At 46.4% G+C, this 13,458-nt stretch overlaps 2 protein-coding genes and 1 long non-coding RNA gene across 4 annotated transcripts in view; 1 reads left to right on the top strand and 2 right to left on the bottom strand.

The window, feature by feature from the left end:
* The window catches only part of SMPDL3A (sphingomyelin phosphodiesterase acid like 3A), a 17,972-nt gene extending 13,097 nt beyond the window's left edge, over positions 1-4,875 (bottom strand). Inside the window, exon 1 of the mRNA XM_072832329.1 lies at positions 4,724-4,875. Within this exon, the coding sequence (XP_072688430.1) occupies positions 4,724-4,835 (112 nt within the window). The 5' untranslated portion in view covers positions 4,836-4,875. The remainder of the gene's footprint in view (positions 1-4,723) is intronic.
* On the top strand, positions 4,726-13,458 carry LOC140636843 (uncharacterized). 2 transcript variants are annotated; one of them, XR_012034075.1, is made up of 3 exons: positions 4,726-5,018; positions 5,121-5,285; positions 13,295-13,458. It is a non-coding gene; the product is annotated as an uncharacterized lncRNA (long non-coding RNA). The 2 variants fall into 2 exon arrangements; XR_012034076.1 differs by lacking the exon at positions 13,295-13,458 and adding an exon at positions 6,690-7,547 and having other exon boundaries at positions 4,727-5,018.
* On the bottom strand, positions 8,392-12,549 carry FABP7 (fatty acid binding protein 7). Its single transcript, XM_072832350.1, has 4 exons — positions 12,309-12,549; positions 11,719-11,891; positions 10,963-11,064; positions 8,392-8,758 (listed from the first exon to the last, which is right to left on the bottom strand). The coding sequence occupies exons 1-4, from the start codon at positions 12,379-12,381 to the stop codon at positions 8,708-8,710; spliced, it is 399 nt and encodes a 132-aa protein (XP_072688451.1). The 5' UTR covers positions 12,382-12,549; the 3' UTR covers positions 8,392-8,707.

The raw sequence follows: 13,458 nt of genomic DNA, 5'->3' as shown, positions 1-13,458 counted from the left end.
TAATAAATTAGTTTCATAGTGAGGCTTTTTCACACTTTGAATTTTGAGCTCACTCTGATCATGACTAACTTTTATCAGAAACACGTCAGAAGTGACATAGCAGCAGGTGCTACCCTAGGACCGTGGAGCAGACAAGAAGAATGCGAACTTTTATCTCTCTGGACAAAGCTGATAAAAGCTGAGTGTGTATGTGAGCAAACACCTGAAGAGAACCCAAAGCTGGATAATACAGCAGAACACTGAAAACTGTTCATTTGTTAAGGTACAAAAGGGAAGTTACATTTGGGCTGTTTTTTTCTCCATAACATTGTTATAAGTTTATAACATATTGAACTTCATAGCCAAGAAGTGGAAGACAAAAGATCCAGAAGCAAATAGACCTAAACTAGTCTTTACAATCAATTACCTGGTATTCCATCCCCATTTGAAAACATTTGCCAAGAGGGATTTATTTTACTTTTTTTAAAAAAGATTTTATTAATTTATTCATGAGAGACACACACAGAGAGAAGCAGAGACACAGGCAGAGGGAGAAGCAGGCTCCCTGCAGGGAGCCCCATGTGGGACTCGATCCCAGGGCTCCAGGATCACGCCCTGGGCTGAAGGTGGTGCTAAACCGCTGAGCCACTCGGGCTGCCCAGATTTATTTTATTCTTTAGTGCAGAGAATATTCCAACTTGTATTTTTAGCTTGGACATACGTTAGCCAACGCACAGAGCAGGATCGGCAAATAGCTCGGAATCAACCTGGAGGCTGTCCTTCTTGGCATAAAAATATATAGTACATCTTCTTTTATGTAAACATGCATTTCTAACCACTTGTAGAATGTTAAATTATAATAAACTGCACACAGAACAGTACAGTGTTGCGGTTAAGAGTGGGGACTCGAGTGAGATGATCACGACTTTATTTTTATTTTTTTTTTTAATTTTTATTTATTTACGATAGTCACAGAGAGAGAGAGGCAGAGACACAGGCAGAGGGAGAAGCAGGCTCCATGCACCGAGAGCCCGATGTGGGACTCGATCCCGGGACTCCAGGATCGCGCCCTGGGCCAAAGGCAGGCACTAAACCGCTGCGCCACCCAGGGATCCCTGATCACGACTTTAAATGCAGGGGCGCCTCAGTGGTGCAGTGGGTTGGTCTCAGCTCAGGTCGTGATCTCAGGATCATGGGATCCAGCCCATGTAGGGCCCCACCCTCAGGGCCAAGTCTGCTTAGGACTCTCTCTCTCTGCCCCTCCCCACCTCTCAATCTGATTTTAAATCAATCAATCAATCAACCCAAGCTCCGCTTACTAATCTGTGTGATCTTGTCTTGTTTCATCTGCAAAATGGGAAGATTATGACTGCGTTTTGTATGAGGGTTAAGTGACTTAGTAGAAGAAAAGCTCTTAAAAGATACCAGGCATTTAGTAAACTCGATGCTAGTTATACAGTTATTTTGACCCCAAGCTTGAAATTGAGATTGAACCTCTTCATTTCCAAGCAACAGTTAAAATGTATCAAGTACTTACTGTTAGCTTAGTACTGTTTTTTTCTTTTTTTCATGCTTTACCTGCATTAACTCATCATGGTTTTCATTTTTCGGGCAAGGAATTGCAGCATACAGAGATTAAGTCCAAGTCACATGTACTAATCACAAGAGAGTCAAGATAGGGATTCAGGAGATACAATCCCAGACTCCACGCTGCTCTTAACCCTGCACCGCTTGCCTCTGTGTGTGTGTTCACCCTTAAGCGTCCTTCCGTCTCACTTGCCTCATGTAAAATAGATGACAACACCTACATGAGGTACTGTGACAACTAAGGAGTGTGAGAGAATAAATATATTAAAATTGTAGAAACCCAAGCTAGGAACATATCAAGAACACACCTCTAGTACCTAGATTTATATATCCTGAGCATCTTAGAATATTTCTGACCTAGAGTGGGTCCTCAATAAACATTTTTCTATTAGGCACAGGAGGATTTCAGGGTTTCCTCAAGGTCACTTGGTGACTCCGCAATGAAAGCTGAACTAGAACCAGTCTGTCCAGACTTCCAGTCTAGCGTTCTTTCCACTATATTGCATTGCCAGATACAGATAAGTGAGGGGTAATTATTTAGATGCACTGAAGGAAGTCTTTAAATAGAAACCAAAAGGAGCTCTGACAGGTTCTTAACCTGGGATTTATGAATAATGAACCTCTGGAGGCCTCACCTCCCACCTCTAGTGAAATTATATATAAAGTGCTGTGCATGCGTGTGTGTGTGTGTGTGTGTGTGTGTGTGTCTAAGGCCAAAGACCTGGCCTGTGGCCCACACTCTGCTATAGATTCCCTGGTTCTCAGTCCAAAGCTCTTTTTACTACACAATGATTTCTGTCTTGTTCTGCAGATAATCTTAAACAAGATTTCCGCAAATGTATGTGCATATGCAGCTGTCAACATATCTAGATAAATGCTCAACATTATCCCCCTAAAACTTATAATTTATCTAAAGACATTATAATTTATCCTAAAGAACCTAATAAACCATAATTTAGATGTTTGGACACATGGCTATTGTTTCCAACAGGTATTTTTGTTTGCTTGCTTATAATGTCAGTTCCTACCAAATACTTGTGCAGGCCCTGCTGTACTAATTCTGAAGAGTTGGAGACAGACACCCAGGTAAGGTCTCTCTGAGTTGTCCTCTGAGCCCTGGGACTTGACAGGGCGGGGAATTTACACACACACACACACACACATACACACACAAACACATACCCCAAGAAGCAGAGGCCATTCGTGGTGGGTGTTGTAAAGGAAGCAATTTAGGATGGAGTCAGGAGGAGAGGGAACGTCACATTGAGTGGAAAACAAATAAAATAATATATCCAATGAAAGTGCTGAATCAACACTTAGGCAGGTCTTCAAACCCGGGTCACCCCACCCCTGCCCCCTCCCTAAGCGACTCTGCCTCCCTATCAAAACAGGGAACTGTAAGTGAAGATCTCCTAGACACCAGAAAGTTGTCATCGAGGCCTTCTGCCATCAGAGCCTTAAAACCAAACAGCAAATTTGCCATTGGGTGGTCCCAGGCACCCTGGGACATTTTATCTCAAAATCCTAAAAACACCACTAGCTTTACTAAAAGCAGAAAGCAGCATACACACGTATTTGGGGACAACTTCTTGTTATGACTGACAGTTGGGAAACCAGATTCACAGTTCTTGCTTTCAACTGCCTGACAGCTGAGTCATGAGAACTTGGCTCTCAGACAAAGAGGAGGTTCTTTTCTCAGAGCATTTCCAAAGGCGGGTGAGAGAGCGAGAGCGACGGAGAGGAGAGGGTCTAGGCACCAAGCGCCGGTGTTTTGGGGACAGCTATGCCCTAACCACAAAACAGACCTCCACCTATCAAAACCCTCCCCCACCCCCCTAGCCCCGCTAATTAACAAAGCAATTCTTTTCCCAGGGACTCAGGGAGGTGGGGGTACCTTCATCTTTGAAACCGAAGGCTCAAAAGGCATCCTACAATGGGAAATTCGTGAGGCAGGTTGTGGGACCCCAATTCTCAGAGTTTCCTATTCCATAGGTGTGTGGGGTGGCCTGGAAACCCGCACTCCTAACCACTTCAGGTGATGCCCGTGCGCTGGGCCCATCCCAGCTTGGCAGCCGCTGCTGCAACAGGTACTGCATTCGAGGGTCAAGAATGAATCAAGCTGGGAGCCGCGGTGGCGCAGCGGGGCCGGGAAGTGACCCGGGTCCCGGGATCGAGTCCCCATCGGGCCCCCCGCAGGGAGCCTGCTTCTCCCTCTGCCTATGTGTCTGCCTCTCTCTGTGTCTCTCATGAATGAATAAATAAAATCTTAAAATTAACAGAAATAATAATAAAAGAATAAAGTTGGTCCCACTCCCGGGGAACCCAGGGGCATCCAGGTAACGGGGGCAGAGGTCACCCCGGTCCCGCTGAGCTGTGCATCCCCGTGGGGACCAGGAACCTCCCGGGTTCCCCAGGCTCCGCGAGGGCGCAGCGCCCCGCCGCCCGCTCGGGTTTCCCCGGAGACAGACGCGCGGAGAGCGCGGGCCCGGCAGCGCCCCGGCCGCGCCCCCGCCCGCGGGGCACCTCCCCATCCCCCCGGCCCCTGGTCCCTCCGGTCCCCCCGCACCCGGCGCCCCGCGCCCCCGGGCCCCTGCGCCCTCCCGACGCCCCGCGCCCCCGGGCCCCTGCGCCCTCCCGACGCCCCGTGACCCCGCACACCCAAGCCCCGGACCCCGTGCCCCCCCGCGCCCCCGCCGGCGGGGGTACCTCCCTCCGTCCCCCCGGACCCCCGCGTCCCGGGTCCCCCGTGCCCCCCCGCATCCCCACGCCCCCTGCGCCCCTCGATCCCTCCGCACTCTTGCACCCGCGCCCCGTGCCCCCGTGCTCCCCCGTCCCCCGAGCCCCCCGGTCTCCCCGCGCCCCGGTCCCCGGCAGCCCGCGCCCCCCGCTCTCCCCGCGCCCCCGGGTCTCCCCGTGCTCCCCGGTCGCCCGCGCCCACCGGTCCCCCCGGTCTCCCGGTCTCCCCGCGCCCCCCTGTCTCCCCGGTCCCCCCGCTCCTCCCCGTGTCCCTGGTCTCCCCGGTCCCCCCGGTCCCTCCGGTCTCCCCGGTCCCCTCGGCTCCCCCGGTCTCCCTGGGCGCCGCTCCTCCCCGCGCCGCGGCCTGGGGCTGCGTCCTCCCGGGGCGCGCACGGCTCCCCCCGCGGCCCCCGGGACTCACCGGCCGTCGGGGCGGGGCTCGGGCCTCCGGCGGGCGCCAGCGGCATCCCGAGCCCGGGCCGGCCTAGCCCGGCGGCCACCAGGCAGCAGACGAGCGCGCGGAGCAGCGCCATCCGGAGCGCCGCGGCGGGGAGGCGGGGGCGGGGGCGGGGGCGGCAGGTGCGCTCTCCCCGGGCCGCGGGGCTCCTGGACTTTCGGTCGCCGCGGCCACCACCGGCCTCTTATGCGTCGGGCAAACCCCAGCGGGGGGCCCTCCCCCGGCCGCAGGTCCCGCGACCGCGCCCCCGGGAATCGCAGTGAGTGACGGTTCCCGGGCCCCACCCCGGGCCAAGTCCGTCGAAAACTCGGGGTGCGGGGTGGGGGGGATAAGAGCCCAGCAGGTGTGTTTTCTTAAAAAGCCCTCCAGGTGACGCTGCAGTGATGCTGACGTTGGAGAGCTCGGCTCAGGGACTCCAGGTTCCAGGGCTTTTGCTTGGTTGCTCGTTGACAGCGTCTGGGCCCCGAGATGCCGGAGAAGCAGAAATAGAGCCTCTTGATCTTCCTCTTCTAAGGAATCTTTAAAGGTACTTGGCCCGACAGTGGGGCCGAGATCCCCCAGCCCGCCTCGGGTTCTTGGTTCCTTCTTTGGCCATTGATGAGGATGCTGGCCTCCTGAAGGTCACCAGCACACAGCTTCAATTTGCAGGACATGGAATTCCTCCGGAGAGGAAAATACCCTGCGGAATGACTGGCCTCATAAAAGATGCTATAAAATGTATTTGTTTCCCAGCCCAGGAAACCTTATATTATATCCCGTGTGGTTTAATTAATGGGCCACATGAAAGGGGCTTTGCAATGAATGGGAATCAAGGTGCTTCCGTTTTGTTTCATGTGCTGCCAGCCTAGTTAGGGCCTGCCTCAGTTTTAGGGTCACTCAGAGAGCCCTTCAAGAAGCAAAATGCTTCCCAGGGGTGGCAGGATGGTCTTTGGAATTTCTCAGGCCAGCCACCTCAAAGGTATGGAGGAGAAGGGACAGGGGGAAAAAATGGTCAACAGATGAGAGAGAATGACTTTAAGGACAGCACGATGACTTGTGTGTTTCTAGCCCAAACGTTTTCAAAGATGGGAAAAGGATTTTTTTAATGTGTAAAAATAGCAATTTTCGGTCCACGCCCCCCGCCCCCCCCCCCACCTATTTCAATAAGTTTTACTGGAAGTGAATTGATTGTGAAGCAGTTCAGAACCTAGGAATAAAATACCACACGCACGTGTTGAATCCTAAGCAGTGCTTGAAATCCTATAAAAGACAAAGGGTAGAAACATCATTCTCCCTTCTACTCCCTGTTTTCTTTTGTTTTCCTTTGTACCTCCTCCATTAGAAGTGCAAAGCTACAGAGCCCCAACATTTTGGGTTTTCCCCTTAAGCTTGGACATGAGCTTCTAGGCCCCCATGTCCCAGGTGGAGGAGTCATTTGTTGTGAGGGAAAGCACATGTGACAGTGGGGGGGCCACGGTTTACTCATCATCCAACTGTGGATTTCACAAGACAGCCTTTACTCAAGTTTGTAGGCCCTGGGATTTCACAAACGTTTTTCCAGGGCCTGTTGGTCAAATTGCCTGTAGGCTCGGTAATTTTCCCTGTTCTATGAACTATATTAAAAACAAAAAGGGCAACCCAGAAAACTTAGGACATTGGCTGATTACTACGTGAGCCAGAATACTGCTTGAAGAAAAATGACTGGCAACTACCCTGTAAACATTTAGGAAGCAACGATATTCGTTAATTGCCTTCCCAGAAAAATGCATTTGGTCCACCATTGCAGCTCTTGATCTTTGTAATTGGAATTTTGTTTCTCATTGAGGCCACCCAAAACCCGCCCCGTTCTTCACTCCATGAGACAGTTGTTATGCAAATAAATGCCCACAGGATGCCTAATTATAATGAGCCAAAGCTACTGAATCCCCATCCTTGGCCTTGTATCTTTAAGGACAGAGAGGCCAGAGTCTGCGTTTCTACTGGAGCATAGGCTGGAATCACCAAGAGAAATCAGTCTTTCAACAGAAGCAAAGACCGAAGCTGTCTGAGCAATTCAGAGCAAACTCTCTCAATGTTGTGTTTCATGCTTTTAAAGACGAAAGCATGGGGTGCCTGGGTGGCTCAGTTGGTTTAACATTGGCTCTTGGGGATGCCTGGGTGGCTCAGCGGTTTGGCGCCTGTCTTGGGCTCAGGGCCTGATGCTGGAGACCCGGGATCCAGTCCCACATCGGGCCCCCTGCGTGGAGCCTGTCTCTGTGTGTGTGTGTGTGTGTGTGTGTGTGTCTCATGAATAAATAAATAAAATCTTAAAAAAATTAAAAAAAAAAAACATTGGCTCTTGATCTCAGGGTTATGAGTTCAAGCCTTACATTGGGCTCCACTCAGGGTGTGGATCCTACTGAAAAAAAAGTGTAGGGGGGTGTTGACTGTACTTTTAGGGATGGTCATCTTAGAAAATCTTTGTTGGCATTCAGTAATAATTGTATTCATATGTTAAATCCCATAGCTGTACTTTAGTTTTTCCTACTTTTCATTATAGTAACTAAAGTAATCCAATAGTCGGATAATAGTATCATGATGGTGAATTTTGTAAGTGAAAGTAAGTTTCCTCATGCTTCTTTCTGTAAGTTAATTGGGCCTTCAATGAATTTATAGAAATTTACTGAAATCACCTGGCTAATCAAAATGAATATGGCATATTTTTTTCCTGAAAAATATTTACCCTATTATCCTTCCCAGAAGAAAAAGATTTCCTAAGGAGTGGTCAGGGAAACTAAGATCTTGCCCCCCACCCCCCACCCAAGCAATATTTAAGCTGAAATGTCAATTTTTAAGAATAAATGAAGAGGAAAAATCACAAAGTTTACAGTATTGTTACTAATTATGAGAATGTGGACATGTAAACCCAATATTCAATTTCCCCTTCAGCAAAATAAAAATACTACTATCTGCCTTCATATTGTTGGTTTGGGAAAATGGATAAAAAGCATTTTATAAACAATGAAATACAGAGTAACAGTTGTTTGTGTCTACTTACAAAGGCAAACACTAATAGGCTACAAATAGATATTTATCTTCTCTTGGTCAACTCAGTTCCAAGAATGCCCCCCCACACACACACCCAAAAAAAGGAATTTGAATGCCTTAGTTCCTTTTATGCACACTCCATTTTAGCACTCTCACTGACTTCACTGATAGTTCAGTTCAACGTACTTGTCTGGAGACACATCTTATAATCCAGGATAAAATTGACTTTCTTTTCCTATTTACCTTTCAATACGAAACTTGAATTATATGACATTTTGATTATGTAAAGTTTTGACTATATTTACCTTTTAATAAGACATTTTCATGTATATTATTTTGCTTTATCAGCCTACATGTTCCTAATAGCAGCCCAAGCCACCATTACAAGGCTCCTTTGGGTTCTTACCAATGAATTTAATTGTCACAAATTCTCTATGCAAGTCTCAACCAAATCTGTGGCATTTCCACTTTTCCTCAGGCTTCTGCTTATTTCTTTTTAATTAGTATTTTAAACAAAGCGCTTACTTTTCCACCTTTGCTTTAGACAATAAGAAAGGTTATTCTGTCTAAAACCTCCCAATGTATAATTCCCGGCCAGATTAGTAATATTAAAAACAAAGACAAAATTTCTTATGGGTGTAAGATTTTTATTCCAATTTGATTTGCATTCCAAGGGAAATTATAAAATGTATTCATTTCTTTATTTTTAAAACGTGGCCTAAAATTTTTAATATGAATTATAAAACATTATCGATTTGCAGATCAAAATTGGGCTAGTGGCAGTAAAAAGTTTTTAAGACAAGTTTTTAAAGCACCATTTTCCACCTCCACATCAAAGATAACCTTCTAGTTAGTGATCACCCATGCTGTAATAGGATAACACTGAGACTTGAGTAAACAGAAAAACCGTAGAGCTTTTCCAACCCCAGATCAGGAGCCTTTCTATGCCTTCTCATACTGGCGAACAGCAACCACATCACCAAAAGTAAGAGTCTGGAAGATGCAAAAAATAATCAAATCTTTTTACACAAGAATAACAAGCTAAAATGTCTAAAGATTATCATATATAATTTATATGCAAAAGCATGATGTCATTTACAGACACTAAATGCTGCATAAGCTCTTCAGTTCTTAAAAAGGAAAGAAACTTTTTTTAATTTATTGAGTGAATGCCATGTACACATTGTTCATGTCTCTAAAAGTAAAATGAAGCAAAACACTGAGATTAAGTAGATTCAGGTCAAAAGAATTCCTTTGCCTCAAATTATCGAGGAGGTGATGGAGCAAAATAGCCATCTGCTTTGAAAGTGAATGGAGTTTATAGTAGGTTTTCGTAATAGATACATTTTGAAGACTTTTTAGAAAATTGAAATCATTTTAGAAAAGGGTATTTGGAATGACTTGTTTCAAAGTCATACAAATGCTTTGGCCGGTGTGAACTTTAGCTGATGTGAACCTAGGTGTCTAGGCAGGTGTAATATGGAACATGGACTTTTATGTCAAATCTCACTGGAAGAATTGCATAAATCCTCTTTACCAAACCTAGGAGGGGGGTTTAGTGTCCATTATTTTCATGTATTGACTTGACTTTCAAGAATATAGCGTGCCCTTGTCATCCATTACTTTAATCTTTTTTGAACTCAGCCTTGACTGACCAGTCATGCATGCCAAAGCTGAGCTACCAGTGTCCTGTATTCGGGGGGGGGGGGGGGGGGAATGGAGATAAAAGCATAAAGGAGAACCTCAGATTGAATCTTCGATAAATAAATCCTTTCTTTCGGTGATCAGTGCAAAAATAAGTGGGCAAATATTTGTTCACACAAAGGGAAAACTGACTCTCTGTTCCCCATCCCACTTGAACCCATGAAAAGAACCATGAATAATGTAAGCCCTGTGTCTTAATCTAGAACAATGCTGATTGCAGCAGATAGAAGAGAAAAAAAAATCCATTTCCTTTAATCACAAAAACAAAAAAACCCTTTGTCCATTATCCTAGAAGGAATATGTAAATCTATCCCCCCTCCCGAAAAAACCCCCAAAATGCTATATTTGACTATCTCTCTGTCATCAAAATACCATTACTCAGTTACAAAAAGGTGCCTGGATGTTAGATTAAAACATAAAATTTTCCCCTGTTTATGATACTACCCCACCATTAGAGTTGTTGTTTTTTTAAGATTTTATGTATTTATTCATGAGAGACACAGAGAGAGGCAGAGACATAGGCAGAGAGAGATGCAGGCTCCCTGTGGGGAGCCCGATGTGGGACTCATCCCAGGACCCTGGGATCACACCCTGAGTCGAAGGAAGACGCTCAACCGCACAACCGCTCAACTGCTGAGCCACCCAGGCGTCCCTGGAGTTTAATTTTTATATCATATAGTTTTTGCACGACTACCAGTATTGAACAGTCATATTTACAAGGCAACCTTATGCATCAAAAGAAAGACTGGAAAGAAGTAACATTAAGATGGTTCCCCTAAGGAGAAACTACACTTTTCTGCTATAGCCTAAATTATCTGCACTGAACTCAGAGAACTTTTATGAACTAAAATATAAAATGTTTAAAAATCTCTTATTTATTACAGCAGCTGTAATTTCTCTGATATTCAGTAAGCTCGATATTCTTAGAGTTGTATCACTCCCTCTTATATATTTCCATGAATTTTTTTTAGAGATGTTATTTATTTATTTATTTATTTATTTATTTATTTGAGAAAGAGAGAGAGCATGAGAGGGAAGAGGAGCAGAGGGAGAGGGAGAGATTCACACTTGGAGCTAAGCACAGAGCCCTTCGTGAGGCTCAATCTCAGGACCCTGAGATCATGACCTGAGCTGAAACCAGGAGTCGGATGCTCAGCCAACTGAACCACCCAAGCTCCCCATGAATATTTTTATATTTAGATTTCATTTGAGGTTCAGACATTCACAGTAATCCTGCACCAATTCTTTTGACACTTTTAGCTTAGTCAATGGCAACTTTTAAAAACTATGCTGCATAGAATTTTCCTTTTTTTTTTCTATAATTAAAGAAGCAGAGAGCCGAGTATAGTTAGCTAAGACATTTTTAATTTCTTCTGTTTTAGCCTAGGTCAGAGAGTCTTGCTGCAGATTTAATGTTATTAAAGAAGGAGATGGGAAGTGGGAGCAGGGAGTGCACAGCAAGAGGGAACAGAGGGGGGATTGCCATTACTTACCATAACCATTTTGCCATCCTTAATTTCTCTTACAAAATTTGTTTCTTTGCCATCCCACTTCTGTACATGAACAAGTTTGTCCCCATCCAGGCTAACAACAGACTGAGACCGACAACAAAATGCAGAACATAGCAAAAGGTCCAGGTTAGATTTCTGATATGAAACTCAAGTGAAGTGGTTTTTGAAGGAGTTACATAATTGAATACATGGCGATCAACTGATTATCCCATTAACGCTTATTAGTATCATATCCTCTGTTGCTTGTAGAGTCATTGTTATATAAACTCTATTCATTTAACATTTCATTGAAATAGGTGCATCTAAATGCAAAAACGTCATCTATTAGGAATGAGAATCCTGAACAAGTACTCTCAGACCAGTCACTCGACTCTTTAAACAAAGCTTTACGAGGAGGCAAAACTGATCAATCTGAGGCCATCGGAGAGACTAATAAACAAAATGCAATCTTTGTTTTTAAATGAACACTGTTAGCTTTCTGAAATACAGATATGAAAAATATATATATATATAGTGAGAGACAAAGAGATTTGAGATTTGAGCGACAGCCAGTACCCACTGTTCAGAACACAACATGTGCGCACTAGAATGCAAAATGAATCCTGGCGTCCTCCCTGAATTGACGTGCCCAGAACATTCTCTCCTTCCCATCCCATCGTCTAACAAAGAGAGATGTCAGGAACCTCTCTTTTACTCCCTGCTCCCCATCCCCAGCCCAGAGAAGGAGCAGCTCCTTACCTTACAGTTTCTGTCATCTGCAGTGGTTTCATCAAACTCCTCTCCCAGGTGGAAACTAATCTCTGTGTTCTTGAACGTGCACTGAGTTCTGATCACCACTTTGTCCCCCTCCTGGCCGATGATCACGGTTGGTTTGGTCACATTTCCCACCTGCCTGGTGGCAAAGCCCACACCTGAAAAAGCAACACCGTTAGCTGGCAACTTCCAAAATAACTCGGGGGGCAGGACTCGGCTTTCCTATCCTGGAATCCAGGCCCGCCGAGCCTCAGTGTCAGTAGGACACGTTCAGCCCCTGAATCAGAACCTGCAGCCCCTGAGCTGTAAGGACTTGCGGGTGCTTAACTGGATGCACAGTGATAAGAGGAGAGAAAACACAAAGGTAGAGAAGCTTGGCCTCCTGCAGAGTAGTGGCTCCATTATTCAGCCCCAGGCAGGAAGGCAGGGGAAGGCCTCCTGAAAACCCCCCTGTGGGAAGCGCAGAGGCCAGCATTTGATGATGGCAGTGGGATGTGTCCTGGCCACTTGCCCATCTAGTGGGAGCTACAGAAGCTGCAGGTTAAGAGGAGCACAGCCCCCCTCTCTCTACCTACCTAGAGCCTTCATGTACTCATCAAAGTTCTGGCTGTCAGTCAGCTTCCAGGTAGCACAGAAAGCCTCCACCATCCTTGCCCTCTCCGGTAGCCCCGACGGCCGTTCAAGAGACAGGAGGGGGGACCTCTGGGTCTTCTTGCCACTGCAATGCCCAAGACCCCTTTGCACCCCGCAGCAGCTCCCGCCTTCTTATTTGGAGCCGAAGCAGGCAGAAAGCCAAGGATTTGAATGGCAAACACACCCTCCCCGTGTCCCCCTTTCTCAGGAGGCTGTCGCCCTGGGGAAGGGGGATGGGAGGGTGGGAAGGGGGGGGCTCAAGCGAGGTTCCAATCCGCTCGGTGATTGGCTCAGGCCACTGGGTTAGCAGAGTAGGGCGAGCTCCTCCCTATCCCCCTCTACAATCCTGCTGCTGAGAAAGCTCTGCAAGGATTCAATGGGGCTGGAGGCAGGGCATGGGGGAAATGAGAGAGGGTCTTTTAGGTTCAGCTCGAGAACTTGGCAAAGGCGATGCCAGACTGTGCAGGAAGAAAAAGATGCACAATAGGACATTCAGATTGATTTCCGTTCGTGGCAAAGTGGGTTACAAATGAGGACCCCCTTTAAGGAAAACCATTGAGATGCCAGGCTTTTCAGACAAAGGAGGCTGAATAGTGTCTTTTCTTTTCTCTCATATTTACGGGGAGGGCAAAACACAAGCTAGAATATGCCAAACGAGAAAAAGGGGGGGTAGGGGTGGGGGTGGAAATGCCTTCCCTGGATTGTGCAGCTAGAAGGCTACTCTGACTGAGTATCAATGGGATACTAACTAACTTTGGCCTCTTCCCAACGCAAACTGGGTGAATTTAAAGATCCATTGTCCTTTCTAAGAATCCGAGAGCCAGACTGAAATGGAAAATGGACCGAAGGAGGAGTATGGTTAGGATTCACTAATGAGGTTCAAAGTAAAGAAATGCTCTTTTTTTCTCTCTCTCTCTCTCTCCAACAGATTATAGAATCCATGTGGAAAAACAACATAACATGATTTAATAAGATTTTTGAATGACCTGCACGGTAGGACCTTTTGATTTCCTGAGGCCACGTCTATGTAAGTACCATCCTTATCTCAGTTGAGAGTTAACCAACACGGGTAGGGCAGGAATTGGAGGAGCG

This window comes from Canis lupus, chromosome 1 (assembly GCF_048164855.1).
Source record: "Canis lupus baileyi chromosome 1, mCanLup2.hap1, whole genome shotgun sequence".
Classification (NCBI taxonomy): Eukaryota; Metazoa; Chordata; class Mammalia; order Carnivora; family Canidae; genus Canis; species Canis lupus.
The sequence above is the reverse complement of the archived record's forward strand: the minus strand, read 5'-3'. Positions and strand labels throughout refer to the sequence as shown.